We start from the raw sequence: 16,769 nt of genomic DNA, 5'->3' as shown, positions 1-16,769 counted from the left end.
AATCTTTATCTTTCGTTGTTTGTTTTCCACACAACTGCACAACTACAACTATTTAAATCTTACATGTATTTTCAATCTTGTCCCATTTCAAGGACCAATCTTAACTTGAACAGAAGCAATGTAAATAACCTGGGGCAATTAGTAAGAATTAAATAACATTCATTACTGTGGAAGAATTATGCTGGGAGCCTCACATATTTTAACTTATTCCTCACATTGGCTCTTCAAATTAGATATCATTTTCCCCAAATGCACATATGAACTTACTCCTTAACTGTCCTTAGTGTGCATCTGAGAACATTGAAAAGATGTCAAGATACACTCTTAGGACAAATTTAGTATTCCCAATCATCTAGGAGAGGCAGTAGTTTGAAAATGGGAGTATATTTCAAGTAACAACATATTAGGATGTCTGTCTATAGCAAAACCTGTTCTGTGATATATATATATAGATAGATAGATAGATAGATAGATAGATAGATAGATAGATACCTATGTGTGCATACACACACAAATATGCATCTATAAATGCAGTTTAATGAATAGTGAAAAAGATATCAAGACTGTATATCAACTGTATATCATCTTATTAACTTTGGATTTTAAAAGATGAGTAAGAGGTTATATCTACTTTCATTGCTTAGTAGATGTATGTTTTTCTAAGGTGGTTTTATGTTTGTAATTTTATAAAAATTTACTTCCTCTATGACAAAATCATTTGTCATCCAGGAAACAAACTTTGACCAAAAATGGAAGATCTCATAGCTTTCCTGTTATTTTCCAACTAAAAAGAATTACCCACTTGTCAATCATTGAGAAAAACAGCCTTTCATGATAAACAACATAGTGTAAAAGAAAACTTGAAGAAAAAAATCACAATTCATGTTTTATATAATTTGAAATCATTTGTTTGAAAAGCTAGGGCATAAATCAACTATGCATTTTACAGAACATGCTAGTTTTTCATTATGTACTTAACATTTATATATTTTATAGTCCTTCTATTTGTATAAAATGATAGGGTTTATTATTAATGGTTTTTCTCTTTGCTGTCTTCACAAATGTAATTGTCAGTAGCTTAGCACCCATGAGTAACCTAGCAACAAGTCAGCTCTCAGGCAAGTAAGAAATGAATGCAGTGTTGTGGAAAAATTACTTAGTTTAAGAATATTGGCACATGTATATTATTAAAATCATCTAATTTTGAGAAATCCAGTGACAATGGTTGTCCAATTTCATATTAAATATTATTGCCTGCCTCCTTCATTCAGAAAAAACCTTGAGATCTATTTCAGACTATACCACCTTTAACTAAGTAACTAAACATATTGCTTTTCCTGGCAGCATGTTCATTCCAGATTAGATGAGAAGAGTAACCTGATATGCTTTTGTTATATGGTAAATGAGTTTACAAGGTTGACTTTCACCAGTAAGCCTTCTTGACAGCAGTACCCTGCTCAACTTTTAAATGTGTTTTTAATAAATGTTTTTATTTTTAACAGATTTTTCTGGTGGTATTACATTTTTAGGGCAGTCAAGATACAGGAATACCATAGAAGATTCTATTTTGTGTTTCCTATTTTAAGGCTTTGATATAATTGATATTGGTTTCTTTTGAGGACATTTAAATTTTCTTGATATTTTCATTGTAAAGTATGTCTCCTGTGTTGCAGTTGTAACTTTGTTAAAGGGAAAATATCACTTATTAGAGAAGTTGCCTTCCTTGGATCTTCACTTCTGTGATAAATAGACCCAGGTAGCAAGAGAAACACATACTGGTAAATGCTTTCAACTAAATAGTTCAGAAGTTGCTTGGCCCTTGTCAGCTTGACAGTGGCTTAGTGTACTTTAAGAAAGCTTAGAAGCCTTGAGAAAACTGAGGTAATGAACAGCAGGCCAGGCTATGGCCTGAACGTGATTGCACATTTAAAATGAGCAAAGAGTTGCAAAGCTAGAAAGCATCTGCTCCCTGTGGATATCTTTTTTTTCCAAATGCCCTGAGCTTTTATTACTTTTAAAATGTAGCCTTAAATGATTTTGAATTCTTGCCCTAATCGTGACTAGGATGTTAGTACAAGTCTTAGCTTCTACTAACAAGTTAGTACAAGGAAAAGAGAAATAAAAATAATGAGATCTTTGAAGAGAAAAGTAAGCTTATTTAATAAGATACCAGGTTTTCATCCACATGATGAAATCACATAAATTTCATCTTAAGAATCACTTAAATAAATAAATATTATTTATTTAAGAACTTCATAACAGCTGTAACCATGGGTAACTTGTTCAGAAGGTAGTTTTTAGATATTCAAAATAACTGTCCCCACTAGCAAAGATATCTTGATAGGGTCTTATTATTGGAGAAGAATATAGGTGGGGGAGGGGAACAGGGGGGAGTAATGACCCAAATAATGTATACACATGTGAATAAATGAATTTAAAAACCCAATATTCTTCATTTTAGGAGGTTGAAGAATGACCTTATTTGTTTTTTATGGAATATTTTTCACTACACTGCTTCAAATACAATAAACTTGCAAGAAATAAGCTTGATTTTTTCTAATTAGCGTTGGTAGATATGTTAGAAAGATCCACAACTACTGGAATGACATTAAAATAATCTAAACTATAGAATTTATGTTACAAAGAGATAAAGTAGTTCAATAATTTTCATGCTCATAGATGAAAAATGTCTTCCAAACTATTATAGACATAAATTAATTTTCAGGGTATTACCATTAAATTGTAAAGTTAATCTAAAAGACACTGTACTTGTCATTGCAGGTCTGGTTACAAAAATACGGCTACCTTCCACCAACTGACCCCAGAATGTCAGTGCTGCGCTCTGCAGAGACCATGCAGACGGCCCTAGCTGCCATGCAGCAGTTCTATGGCATTAACATGACAGGAAAAGTGGACAGAAACACAATTGAGTAAGTAATGGCATCCATACTCCTTTCCAGTTTGGTCCTTGAGCCAAACTAAGTAGTCTCAACAACTTTACATGAACTTCAACAATGGATAATTTGTCTTAAGAACTTTTGTTCAGCACTTATCCTATTTTTAACTCCAGTCCTCTGAGATTTTATACATTAAAAGTCCAAAGTCAAGTTTACTCACTTGATTTTAACAACACATTTTCAAAACAGGAAAATACAAATGAGTCAAAGTTGATCTATGGTTGAAGCCACCATAAGAAAAGTGACAATGAGTGATAGAGCTTGTTTCTCTGGCTGGTGAGTGTGTATTACGCACATCAATTTCCAACCCTGTTAAGTTTGATAATCATGTTGGTAGCATAAAACTGTCCATAATGGAAATATTTGCACAATTGAAATTGGGAAACAATACAAATTGACTCTCTGATTTTGATTTGGAGGGGCAGTGTCACAGCCCAGGTTATTGACAGTTTACTGGCTTTCCACTTGGTCTTCAAATGAGATAAATTAAATAAAGGTTTTCACTGGAAAGTTGCTTTCAATTCCTTACTAACAAAGAGTTTGTTAGTAATTCTATTTCTTTATTGATTAGCCCACCAATCATTCCTTCATTTATTGATTCAATCTTTAACCCTTTTTGGTGAAAGACACAAGTACAGAGTCAAAAGACATGATCTGTTTGTCAAAGGAACTTTGTTGTGCACATAGCTATATATAGTCACAAAGTATTTAGCCACAAGCTCACAGTAAGATATGTATATTATGAAGCAACATTGTTATATCTGGACAGCAAAAGAACAATTACCTTTTTCAGTGTAGGTAAGTCATTTGTATTTTTTGAACCCTTGATATTCCCAAAATGAATCTATTTGTTAGATAGATGATCATACATTCACCTCCAAAACAGGGAAGGTAAGGATATATTTTTCTCTTCACTTCCTCTGATAAAGGAATTGAATGTCAAAGTCTGAGTAGCTGCAGAACCCAGGCCTTTTCAGATTTACTCAGGGAAACTGCCCTGCTGTGTATATCTAGAAATAACATATTTTTAGAATCTTAAATACCTGAGTGTCTGAACTCAGACATACTTTTGACATGTCAAACTAATTTAAACATGCAATTCTGAAATTATATGTTATCTTCTGATATTTACAACATGATTCTAGTCATGGTATTTCTGTGTCATTAAGACAGACCAGCACACAACCAAGTCCTTAAAATATTAAGGCAACTTTAGAGCACTTTGAAAAATAAATACATTACTTCTTTTAGCTCCTTTTAGAGAAGCATAAATAATAACTTTGATCCACACCTTGACCAGCAAAATCAATAATAAATATAGCATTTTCTGTCACAATTTGAAACCTTATCAGTATTGAGAATAAAATTTTGATATTTCAGATATGCTGACCTCTAATCATTGCAATTCTCTGTTAAGAGTATAATATCAAACTTTTATTTTAAGCCATAATATACCGCTTGCTCTCAATAAATACAGTTTTAAGTTAAAGAGGGAAACTCTACAGCTAGTCCTATATTTTGATTCTTAGTATAGTATAGAATTTCATTTAAATCATATTTTCCTTCCTTCCATGCTGGAAAATGTTTTGTTTCCCTAATGGAGAACTTTAGCTCTTGATTCGCTTTGCTTTTTGTTTTGTTTTAGAAAACAGGGTCTTGCTAGGTAGTCCAGACTGGCTTCAACCTTGAACTTGAAATGCTTGTGCTTTAGTTTCCTGAGTGCAGGGATATCAAGTCTGTGCCACCATGACTGGGCCCACTTTCCTGGAAAATATGGTGCAGTTTTAAAAAATACAAATGATTTGGGAAACAAAATACGTTATTTGAATATCTAACCTGATTAGTGTCACAATACTGAAGATGTATTTAATATTCATTCTGTTTCTCCCAATTTTGTGAATTTGGCCATTGATAGTATTCAAATTGAATAAGTTTGAGTTCCTAAAGCAGCTAGAGAAAGATCTTTTTCAGGAGATAATATAAAAAAGGAATGTGTGTAAGATTTAATTGAACCCTTCATACAGAAAAGAGTCTGAACAATTTATTGTTGACTGGCAGGATAATGTAAAAACTATGGAGGTGCAGAGAAGAACATGGGTCATTTTCAGGCTCAGATTCCAGACCCAGAGAAATGATAGTATCAGTGCTTAAAAGGGAGCTAAGTATAATACTATATTCTGGAACAGAATTATAGAAAAAGATAAACTATATAGGAAACCATTAATTTAAGACCAAATTAGTTTTGTTGCTTATTGTTTCTTTGCTTTTGTGTGTATTTTAGCAAAACCTTGCTCTACTTCAGTTTCAAGGTTTTGGTTTTTGTCATTTGAACTGACAGGTCATTTTCCCTTTAAGGAGCTTACCTGGCAGTTACTTTTATGTGAAGCCACAAAGGCCTTGTTAAACCCTTCTCATTTTCCATTTCTCCCTGGATGCACCTCTGCTCCTTCTGTCTACTTGAACTTTATCCTCCCTGTACTCCAGTTAGTAACCCTGTGGCTTCATTTGCCTACTGCCTATGTTTCTGCCATTACAGTATCTACTCCTGAAGTATTACTGCCCAGGTTATTCATATCAAAGTGTGCAATCCAGGGAAACATAATCCCCATAATCGTGCTATTAAGGCAGTCATCTGTGTTTTTATAATCACAAGTGAATACATAGTAATAATCCAGGACAAAATTGTACTTTATTATCTTAAATAGTCAAATAATAAGTTATAAATTTTATCTGAACCTTTTTACCTAAAACATGAACTATAGTTATAGACTTAGAATCATGCCTCAGTATTAAAAGGGTCTCGTTATTCATTTTCAGATGCTATAATCTCTTATCTAATTTTAGACTCTTTTTAAGATCAGTTGCTTTTAATTAAATAATTATGTCATCCTTTCACAGATAGACATGTGGTATATTTAATCTATGATTCTTGGGTAATTAGAAGTGGTGGTGGTAGTTACATTGTGGAAAGCCCTACATTATATGAATTAACCATGTTCAAGCAATAAATTTAGATATTAATTTAAATGACATATTACATTGCTTTTGTATTAAGTAGAACTGGTGTTGGAGAAAAAACAATTGATACTTATTCTTCACTAAAGATGAATTCATTAATTCTGCAATGATTCTTTTAAATTATGAATTGTTAGCTAATTTTTATAAGCAAGCTTACTTAAATTCTTTAATGAATATTATATCTATAATATTCATAGAATATTTTATGGAAGAATTTTTAGCAAGGAGAGAAAAATAGCAAGACAATAAGGAAAATGAGTCTGATATATTTTTATAATATTAAAAGTATTTTTTAATTTGGTTTATGTTTTATGTGTATACAGTGGTGTGTATTGGAGAATGCTTGGTGAGAGATTATTTGTTAAAGTGATTAATCTTTCTTTTTGAACTCCTTACACATGTATTTATAATATAAGTAGGTATGTCTGTGTGAATGTGTGCATATAATATGTTTATAAACATGTATATGTTCTAATATGTTAGATAATCTGAATAATTTTACTTAATTTATTCAGACCATGCCCAGAAATTTTATTTGATTCAAATTAACTTAACACTAAGAAGCTTTACCAAAAAAAGATTATGAAATTGTAGTAATATCTGAACTACAAGTAGAAATGTTTGCAAATAGAAGTGTTTATTTAGCTATACCGACCCACATTTTTTACTTAATGTTTCATGATTTTTATTCTTTTATCTAAATTATCAACTTAATACTTTCTCTGCTCTTTTACTTTAGATAGAAAAGTTGTGTTCTTCAGTAATTAAAGGTTTTTAAAAATTTCTAAACATACTTATGGCATTCGAACAATGCAGTATTATCAGATGGGTTTATCCTCATTTTGGTGCTCCAAAACAATGATTGATAGCTGAATAAGAGAAGTCTCAGACTCCCATGCCAGCAACTGGAAGTATTAGTCAGAGCAGACACTGACCTTTTGTTCTCATACGTTTCTATTCTGTACTAAAGTGTTCAAGTGCTTTCACCTTGCACTTCTGGCCTTGTGAATCACATGTGTATATAAGCAGGCAGTTAATGAACTGATAGAGAAAAGAAGCCTGAACCAGAACAAGCCACCAGCATCAACATTTTGAGCCCCAAGTAAATTTAGTTCTAAAAATCTTCTCATGACTACTGGATCTAACTCTATGAATACAAACAAAACCTATGAATATTTGAAGCAGTAAAGCAAGGATATTTAAGCAGAAGGATTTCAGAGACAACTATAAGCAGTAAATACTACTATTACTTTTACTTTAAAATCTGGAGAGTCTGATGGATGAAAGGAACTCTGACCTATTATAATGAATATTATTCTTAGAGTAATAATTAATAAGGCACAAAGTATGTTTTGGGAAGTCATTTTTTTCCTCTTGCTAAAGGTACATACATATGCACTGAGTCATTGTGTGGTACAACTTCAGCTGACAGGGATGAGTGCCATTCAATTACATCCTTTTGCAGAGAGGCAGACCCGCTGAGCAGACACCAAATACATGGACCACAGCTCTGAGGCTCCTCTTGGAGTCATGCAGAGAGTATTTGTCATGAATGCCCATGATATATTAAGTACCTGTACATGTATACTACAAACGTATTTAGAGCTTGTGGCTACTTTATTTAAATAAAGCAGAAGAAAATTTAAATTTTGTTACCTCTATTACCAAAGTACCAAGAAAGTTCCTGGTTAAATAACTTAAAATTTTGCATGTTACCATGCAGGTCAAGGAGAGGTGAAACCAGTTGATATTTATATGATGGTACTGTTCCAGTTGCTTCTACTACTAATACTAAGATTACTAATTCCTGACATTTTTATTTTTATTTATTTTTTATTGTTGTGCTGGGTGGGAGTATATTACGGCATGTATAAAAGTTCTTACAATATATCAAATGTGTTATATTTTAATTCACTCCCTTGGCCATTCTCCTTTATCCCCTTCCCCCACTCCCAGTTCCTGGAAAGGTTTCAACAGGTATCATTTTTCCATTTACAAACATGTGTGCACAGTATTTGCACTATATGCACCCTCCCACACCCTTTATCCACCTCCTCCAAGCCCTCCAGGCAGAACAATTTTAAATAATTATCTTAAATAATTATTTTAAGTTGATAATAATAGTAGTTGCTATGTGTTAGGCTAAGTGTTTTACATGATTTGACTAAATTAATCTTTAGAGTAATCCAGTAAAGGAGATAAAACTATCATCTTCCCTTGATAGATGAGGAAACTGAGGCATAGAAAGAAATAGTGGCCTAATGCCCTAGGGTTTGTGAGTTAGCCTAGGGCGCATGCTCTACTGTGTGTTCCAGGAGCACTGCTCTCAAATTGTCACTCCTCTCAAGAGCACAGATTTTAGATTTTTCTTTTTAAGTTGAGTTAATTTAAATGAAAATATTAATGACCTCCTAAAGTAATAAAAAATGCTCTGGTTCTAAAAAATTAAATCAATATTGTAAATCAGTATTATACTTATGAAAATTGAAGCTGTACACCTTGATAATTACAAAATGTTTTTCTCATTGTTCACATTTTCTCCCCCAAATCTTTGCTTTGTATTGTCATTTTAAAAGCATACATTCATGAGCTTTGTGTTAATACACTGAAAAAATAAGTACATTTGAGGGTACTGTCACAAAAAGGTTGATCTGAAAAAAAGTACATGTCAATAAAGATGATAACTAGATTCTGCCTGTTCCTAGTTGATAGCAAACACTAAAAAATATTATATATTATATGTATTAATTCCTGTTTTATGTGCAGGCACATATGGGCTTTACCAAGTTGATATTTGATACAAATGTTAGATGTGAATATTAATGAAGTTATCCTAGAGTATTTGCAATCACCTCCCTTAAGGACTCCTTGCATTAAATTGTTAGTTGATGTTAGATTATAACTGTTGTTATGTTTATTTCTTATACATAAGTCATGTACTTCATGATTTGGTTTTATATACATGTGTCTCCATTGTGTATATGTAATGACCATTTGTTTGAGACTGAGCTGGAAGGGTTTTGAAGTCCTCAAGCAACACTCAGAATAATGGGGAGATTAGTAATGTACAGAAAGACATAGAGACTGAGTTCATTTGTTCCCTATTGCTCACTGGAGACTCCACTGGACATTGACCTCATCTGGGGCTCTCTACCCTCACTCACAGGAAAACACAGGTATACACACACAAATCACAATGCACAGTATTTATGGTGTTATGATAGTGAACAGTACCAATGTGAGCTGAATATGAAGAATGGTTAGGACTCTTAGGTGAAAAAAAGAGGCCTAGTTATTCCAGATAGAAGCCACTGCACAAAGGCAGAAACCTAAGTGGATCTTGGAAAGCTGAGAGACATGAAACACTGTCCCTAAGTAGACCTTAACCAGATTCTATGAAGGCACTTCATGTCTTCTTATATAAAGAACTCATCTTTGCTTTGGGAAAATTTATCATTAGAGTGATAAAGGAGACGGTGATGCAAGTGAGAAAAACAGAGTACTTTTGGAGGCAGAAAAGAAAACATTGTGATTCATTAGATATGATATTAGTAGAGGGTGATACTTGGATATCTGACATGGGCATTAAGTGTTAAGACTTTCATCCAAGATGAGGCTCAGATGAATTGTTGTAGGTTTGGGTGGGAAAAAATCATGATTTTCCATTTTTTACACGTAATGCAGAGATGAGCAGCAGGATATCTCACTAGAGATGTGAGAGTACTTACTGCAGTCCTCCCTTGTTATCCGTAAGGGAGTTGGTTCCAGAACCCTGGCAGAAACCAAAATCTACAGATGCTCACATCACTTATATACAATTGTGTAATATTTGCATGTAGCCTGAACACATTCTAGTTAATACTTTTAATCATCCAGACCTTACTTATAGTACTTCTTTTGATGTACTTGCTATGGAAATTGTTGTTATACTCTGTTGTTTAGAGAATAATGATTTTTTTAAACTATGTACATGTTTATATACATGTAATTTCTTCAAATATTTTCAATGTGCACTTAGTTGAATCTGCAGTTATAGAAACTGAGGACATGGTGGTCTGACTATTGTAAATTTATCATGCATATCTTAACCTTTAAAGCATGAATTTAGTAAGGAGGGAGCTACTGTTTTATTTTCATCCATACTATCAAATCTCATTGCGTATTGTAAAAGCTCAAAAAATGTAATAGGATGAATGAATCAGGATGAAATGAGTAAATGAAAAAAGTAGTAGCTGGGCTATAGAAAAAAATTATAAAATGGGGAAAAGCTTAGGAAATACATGGTGAATTTAACAGCCTTTGTACACAGGAATCAATATTAATCACTTAAAACTTTGTCTTCAGAAGATGCACATACTTCAGTGAGAAAGCTTATACTCCAGTCTTTGCATGAATTAAAATAAAATTTTATATTAATAAATTTAATTTTTAAATTACTGCCTTCATTTTTACTTTTTGCATATTAAGGTAATTTTAGAGTATCCCTCTTTGAATACATTTTATCTTAATAATAGCTCATTTTATTTTGCTAATTTTTATCCAAATGTCCATTTCAAAATTATTTTTCTTCTTAGGTCACTTAAATATTTCCCTTAGTGTTTGCCACATCCCACATTAAGTACATGCATTAATACCTCATACTTATGCATATCACTTAATTTCCCAGTACCTCCAGTGATATAAGCAAGGATAAAGACCTGCCTGGAGAAAATTATAATTTTTAAGAATATGATAATGAAATACTCATGTATATATACAATTTAATCACTGTAGAAATATAGCTCTTAGTATTTGTGTGTAAAAATTGTATCCAGATATTAAGCCACGAAATAAAAGTACCATTGTTATTTAAAAAATACAAAGTGTGTTTACCCAAATATTCAATGACTATTCACTGAATATCTCTTAAATATCAGGAGTTGTGGAAGGTAGTGGGAGTGTGCAGATCCTCTAGCTTATATGTTCTACAGTCTAGGGAATTATCTCTCAAATTCAGCAGATTTAGGAATGTCCTGTGGGGTATTCCTTAGAAATAAGTGGTCTCCATTTTCAACTCCAGAGATTTCAATTCTCCTAGGAGTTAGGATTTAAAAGACATCTCATTTGACAGGGAATCTTTTTGTTGTTGCTTTGGTTTTTTATGCTTCAATTATTTTTGTTATTTTGAGAAAGAATCTCACTCTGTAGCCCAGACTGGCCTTTAACTCATGATCTTCCTGCCTCAGTTTCCAGAGAGCTAGGATTACAGGTATGCACCACCATGCCTGGCTTGATTTGGAGTCTATAATAAACAGAAAGAGTACCTTTCTGAAATAACTCTATAATGTGTTTAAACTAGGATGTGATTTATTAAATGTGATAATTGCAATGTGTACATTACTGGGGGAAGAATGAAAAAAGAAAACAAACTTACAATGTTTATTGGAAAAGTAGCATCTTCTTACAAACTAAAAGATATTTCATTGGTACATGAAGTTATCATTATGCGTATAATAGCAGATTAGCTGATTTACACTTGCAACATGTAACCTATCTAATTCATTTTAACAATATGGACATCTTTAGATAGTCCCCTCTACATTCAGTTCTACTCCTAAAGTACAGAAATTGTTAAGTTCCTGACAAAAACCGACTTTCCATTTGTACTTTCTGAACCATGTAACCCCACAAAGATTCATCATTAACTTTGTAATTATTAAAAAGGACTAATGAACAAGAAAGTCATTCTGTAAGCTACTAAAAGAAAACTACTCAAAATCATAAAAATCTTTCTCCTTAGACAAAACTCAAAGATAGAAAACATGGCAATGATTGAATAATATAGTTTAGAAAGAAGTCAGATTTAACATATGAATAAACATTAAAATTAATAAATTGAAAGCAGCATTGCATTCCCAAATACAAGTGTTAAACTATACTTTTGTGATATTAAACTGCATACTCAGAGAAAATACCTATTGTGTGTGTGGGTATGTGTGGTACTAGGATTTGAACTCAGGGCATCATGCTTGCTAGGCAGGCACTCTGCCATTTGAGTCATGACTCTAACCCTCAGACAAATGTTTTTAAAAATTGAATTTCATTATTAGTTAATATTCAAAGCAAATGGCTCCTCTTGGGAAATCAAAATAATGATCAAAACTATGAAGCAAAATTTAAGAAATGCAAATGTTATATAAACAAATAATTAACTGCTATTTAAGCTAGAAAAGTCAGCATGTAACTGACTGAGTACTGTGATTTAAAGTCATGTGATACATTTTTAAAAATTGTTGAATATTAAGTTGCATGATACCTTAGTGTCATTTTATAAATGACATTAGGAATTAGTGACTTGTACAAAGTTACATGCCTTATCAACAGTATATTCTATTCAGGATGCTCAGTCTACAGTTAGCTCAAAATGAATTAGAGAGAGGAAATTTATCAAAGGATGTTATTAGTACACTATCAATTCTTGATCTTTTCTTTAAAAATGCATTTAGATTCAAATTGCAAGACAATTGCCATTTTTCTCCGTGCCTTATGGTTTGCCATTTTCAACATCATCACTCAGATTCACCTCTTAATTTATTTCCTTTGCAAATTAATGTTTAGGGTTGTTGGTAAATAAGTGAAAACTACTGTTTTCTTTTTCAGCTGGATGAAGAAACCTCGGTGTGGTGTACCCGACCAGACAAGAGGTAGCTCCAAATTTAACATTCGCCGAAAGCGGTATGCATTAACAGGACAGAAGTGGCAGCACAAGCACATCACTTACAGGTAGAAGAACCAATGGTGAACTTCTCTTTCTCCCATTTCACTACAGTTTATTTTGAAATTATTCATATTTTATGAACATGGACTACATGTCAGCATGAAGTGATAAAATGATATGACAAGGGACTTAAAACTGCAATGAAAAAAAAGAATAAATTGTCCATTTGGAGACATTGGTATCTTTCATATAACTACATCTTCCATCTTCTTGAATGGATCCCTTTATTCGGAGGGACTTTGAGACAAGTGTTCTCAAATACTTTCTCTGACAAGTATTCATAGTCTGAAAAATAAATAATAAAGTATATGAACAATTTCCTTTTAAACAAAATGTCTTGGAAACTATTAATTCACTTTTAACATCAATACAACCATTTTTTTTTATCATTTTGGTAACTGTTGAAGTGGATCATCTTATTTGTGTGTTGTATTCAGTGATACAAAATCCTCTCTAAAGTGACAATTTCTATTAATGGAGATGTTCATGTTTATTCATTTATCCATTGAACAATTGTGTATGGAATGGTAATGTGACTGCTAGACCCTAAGAACATTACAATAAATAAAATATAGAGACCTCTTGTTTGACCTCATGGAATTTACAGTCATATGGAATAGTCAAAAAATTATATAAATTTGAGAAAAAGGAAGAAACAAAATGCAAGAGAAATGTAAACCAAGGCCATCCAACCCATTTTAGAAAACTAGGGAAGGTCTCCTTAATGAAATGACCCTTTAGTCAAGACCCATAGGAAGGGAAGGAACTTGCTAAGTCAATGAATGGGTGGAGGGGAAGATCCTTTCAAAAAAGGGTCAAGAATCATCTCTGTCAATTCCATGATAAGAAGAGAGAATTTTGTAATTCTGGCTCTTTCCATAACTAAGCCTTCATGAAAGCCTAAAGTTGAATTTTAAAATGCAATATGTTTTGGTTTCCTGTCTATATAATTGAATGTGTCAATTGAGCTTGCTGTGGTTATTTTGGGAACAGTTTTTCAGTATTGCTTTACATTCTTGTGCTGTCCTCCCAGAAAGCATGACACTAGATTGCTACTTTATGGAAATTATGTCAATTATTTCTACAGATAAGAAAAATCAAAGACAAAGCATCTTTAGGCCAAGCCTGTGAAGTTGGTATTCACCATAATCTGAATTGCTCATGAGATTTTTTTTTTACTTCACAAAACTGTTTTACCATCTCTACAATATGTAGTTATAAAAAATAGGAAAGTATTATATCAATAAACCAATAGGGAATATAGTTTGTATCTTCCTAATAATGGTAATATCCCTGCCTCTTCATGCCAATTTATTCCAATGAGCCATCTTTCTTTAAGTGAAATTAGTTATTAAGTAGTGCTTATTGAGAGGAAAAATTAGATAAATGTTAGCATTTGCAGGCCTTAATGAAGAATGGTGAGAGAAGTCTTTTCTGGCAAGATGGCAGAGTAACAGCCTGAAATGTACTCCTGATTATGTGAAAACCTGTATAAGCATATTATAATATATATTAGAGAAATTAACATAAATAATTAAATGCATTTTTGAACATAAAGAAAAAGAAAGAAATCTATAAGCCAAAGTAAAGGGAAAATCTGAAAAGTAGTGAGAATGTAGGTCACAGTATAAAGATTCTGAATTTCTTTCTTAAAAGTAATATAAAATATTAAAGGAAAAGCTCCATGAATAATGCCCTTAATAGATGCAGAAAAGTGCCAATTCAATTTATCATCCATCTATGATAACTGGTAAACCAAGCAAAAGACACTTCCTCAATAAAAAGAAAGGCACCTACAAAAATAACAAACATGTCATCTTACATTTTATATATAAGTAGTGTGAAAAATTGGGGAAAATACTCTAGAAGAATAGCAATGAACAATCCATGGTACTTCTAGTTTTACTTAAAATTGTACAGTTACTTATAGAGTAAGAACAGCAAAAAGAAATAAAAGGGATAAGGGCTTTAAAAGAAACCAAGTTCTCATTACTTATAATTTTAAAAAAATTTCTATATAGAAAAGCCAGAAGAAACACTAGGTAATATTTTAGAAATAATAAAAGAATGTATCAGTTTAATATAATAGGTTTTATTTTCAGAGCAATTTTAGGCTGACAGATCCCACCTAATACACATAATTTCTCCTGTTACTAAAGTCTCGGTTTAGCATGGTACATTCGTAAACACTGATGAGTTAAAATTAATTCATGATTCCTAAGTTCATCATCTATACTAGGTTCACTCCTTGTATTGTACTTCTGTGGGTTTGAACAAATGTATGATGTAATTTATTCACCATTAAATGTCATATACAGTAGTTTCACTCCCATAAAACTCCGTATCTGACCTGTTTATCCTTCTCACTTCCCTCAAACCCCCTAGAAAAAACTAATTATTTTTTGGAATCATATCAAATATAGCTTTTCCAGTCTGATACATTAAAGGTTCCTCCACATCTTTTTAGAACTTGATAGCTCATTTATTTTTATTACTGTGTAATAATCCATTGTAAGGATATAACTTAGTTTATTCATTTACCTGTTAAAGGCATCTTTGTTGTTCCCAGGTTTTGGCAGTTAGGAATAAGCCTGATATAAATTTTTGTGTGCACATAAATTTTCAACTCATCTGGATAAATACCAAAGAGTGTGTTTCTGATTACATGGTAACATTGGGCTTAGCTTTGTTAACAGGCTACCAAAATTTCTTCCAAAGTGGGTATCTCATTTTGAATTATCACCAGCAATATCTGAAAGCTTCTATTTCTCTACAGTCTCTCCAGCATTTGGCATTGTCAGCGTTTTGAATTATAGCTATTCTGCAAGGGTTTAGAGATATTGCATTGTTTTTTAGATAAAACAATTTTATTGAGATAGGTATTTTAATTTGCAGTATCCTAATGAAATATAGTGCTGAGCATCTTTTTATATGCTTCTTGCCCATCAGTATATCTTCTTCGGTGCAGTGTCTTTTCAGATCTTTTTATCAAAGTCTTATTGGCTTTCTTGTTTTAAAATTTTTTGTGTATTCTATATATAAGATTTTTATCTCCTACATTTACAACCATTTTCTCCTACTCTGAGGCCTATCCTTCCATTTTCTCTATAATGGTTTTGCAGAGCAGAAATTTTGATGAATTACAACTTACTTCATTTCCTGTATCATGCTTCTGATGCTGTACTTAAAAAATAATCATCAAACTCAAGGACCCTTAGATTTTCTTCTACGTTATCATCTAAAAGTTTATTCTTTATGGCTAAATAATACTCCATTGTGTATATATACCACATTTTCTTTATCCATTAATCAGTTTTTGGACACCTTGGATTATACTATAGCTTGGCTATTGTGACTAGTGCTGTGATAAACATAGCTGTGCAGGTATTTCTCTTATATGTATACTACTTTGGATATATGTCTAAAAATGGGATAGCAGGGTCATGAGGTAGGTCTATTTTTAGTTTTTCGAGGAGCCTCCATGCTTATTTCCATAATGGTTGTGATAATTTACATTCCCACCAATAGTGCTTGAGGGTTCTCCTGACTAAGGTGAGATGGAATCTCAGTGATGTTTTGATTTGCATTTCTCCCATGGCTAAAGATGTTGAACATTTCTTCATGTATTTGTTATCCATTTGTACCTCTGAGAACTGTCTGTTCAATTCATTTGCTCTTGACAGGGCACCCTGTTTAGTGTCCTTAGGTACTGATCGCACCTTTTCTTTAAAAGAAAGAAAAGAAGAAATGCAGGAAAGAGGGAAGATCAAGAACCATTATATTTAGAAGTGATTGCTAGGTGGCTATGCTGAGAATGATCTCAACCAGTTGTGGTTTCTCTATACACTTCAAGGTTATCAAAAAGCACAGTAAGCGGTTAGAAGTCCTATTTTAGAGTAGGAAAGATCTGGGTTTGAATGCTGCTACTCACTACTTTTAAATTAAAATTTTGTTACTTACTTCTGCTAAGTCTCCATTTCCCTTTGTGAGAAGTCATTATAATAACAATACCTACTTCAGAGAAAATGAAGCAATAT

The 16,769-nt window shown here is 32.4% G+C and overlaps 1 protein-coding gene across 2 annotated transcripts in view; it reads left to right on the top strand.

Moving 5' to 3' along the window:
- Positions 1-16,769, top strand: part of Mmp16 (matrix metallopeptidase 16) — a 252,970-nt gene that overhangs the window by 113,823 nt on the left and 122,378 nt on the right. For both annotated transcript variants that reach the window (XM_074068801.1, XM_074068802.1), the window contains exons 2-3: positions 2,782-2,930; positions 12,615-12,737. In XM_074068801.1, coding sequence (XP_073924902.1) covers positions 2,782-2,930; positions 12,615-12,737 — 272 coding nt within the window. The remainder of the gene's footprint in view (positions 1-2,781; positions 2,931-12,614; positions 12,738-16,769) is intronic.

Source organism: Castor canadensis, chromosome 3 (assembly GCF_047511655.1).
Source record: "Castor canadensis chromosome 3, mCasCan1.hap1v2, whole genome shotgun sequence".
NCBI classification, from domain to species: Eukaryota; Metazoa; Chordata; class Mammalia; order Rodentia; family Castoridae; genus Castor; species Castor canadensis.
This window is presented reverse-complemented; position numbering and strand designations above follow the sequence as displayed.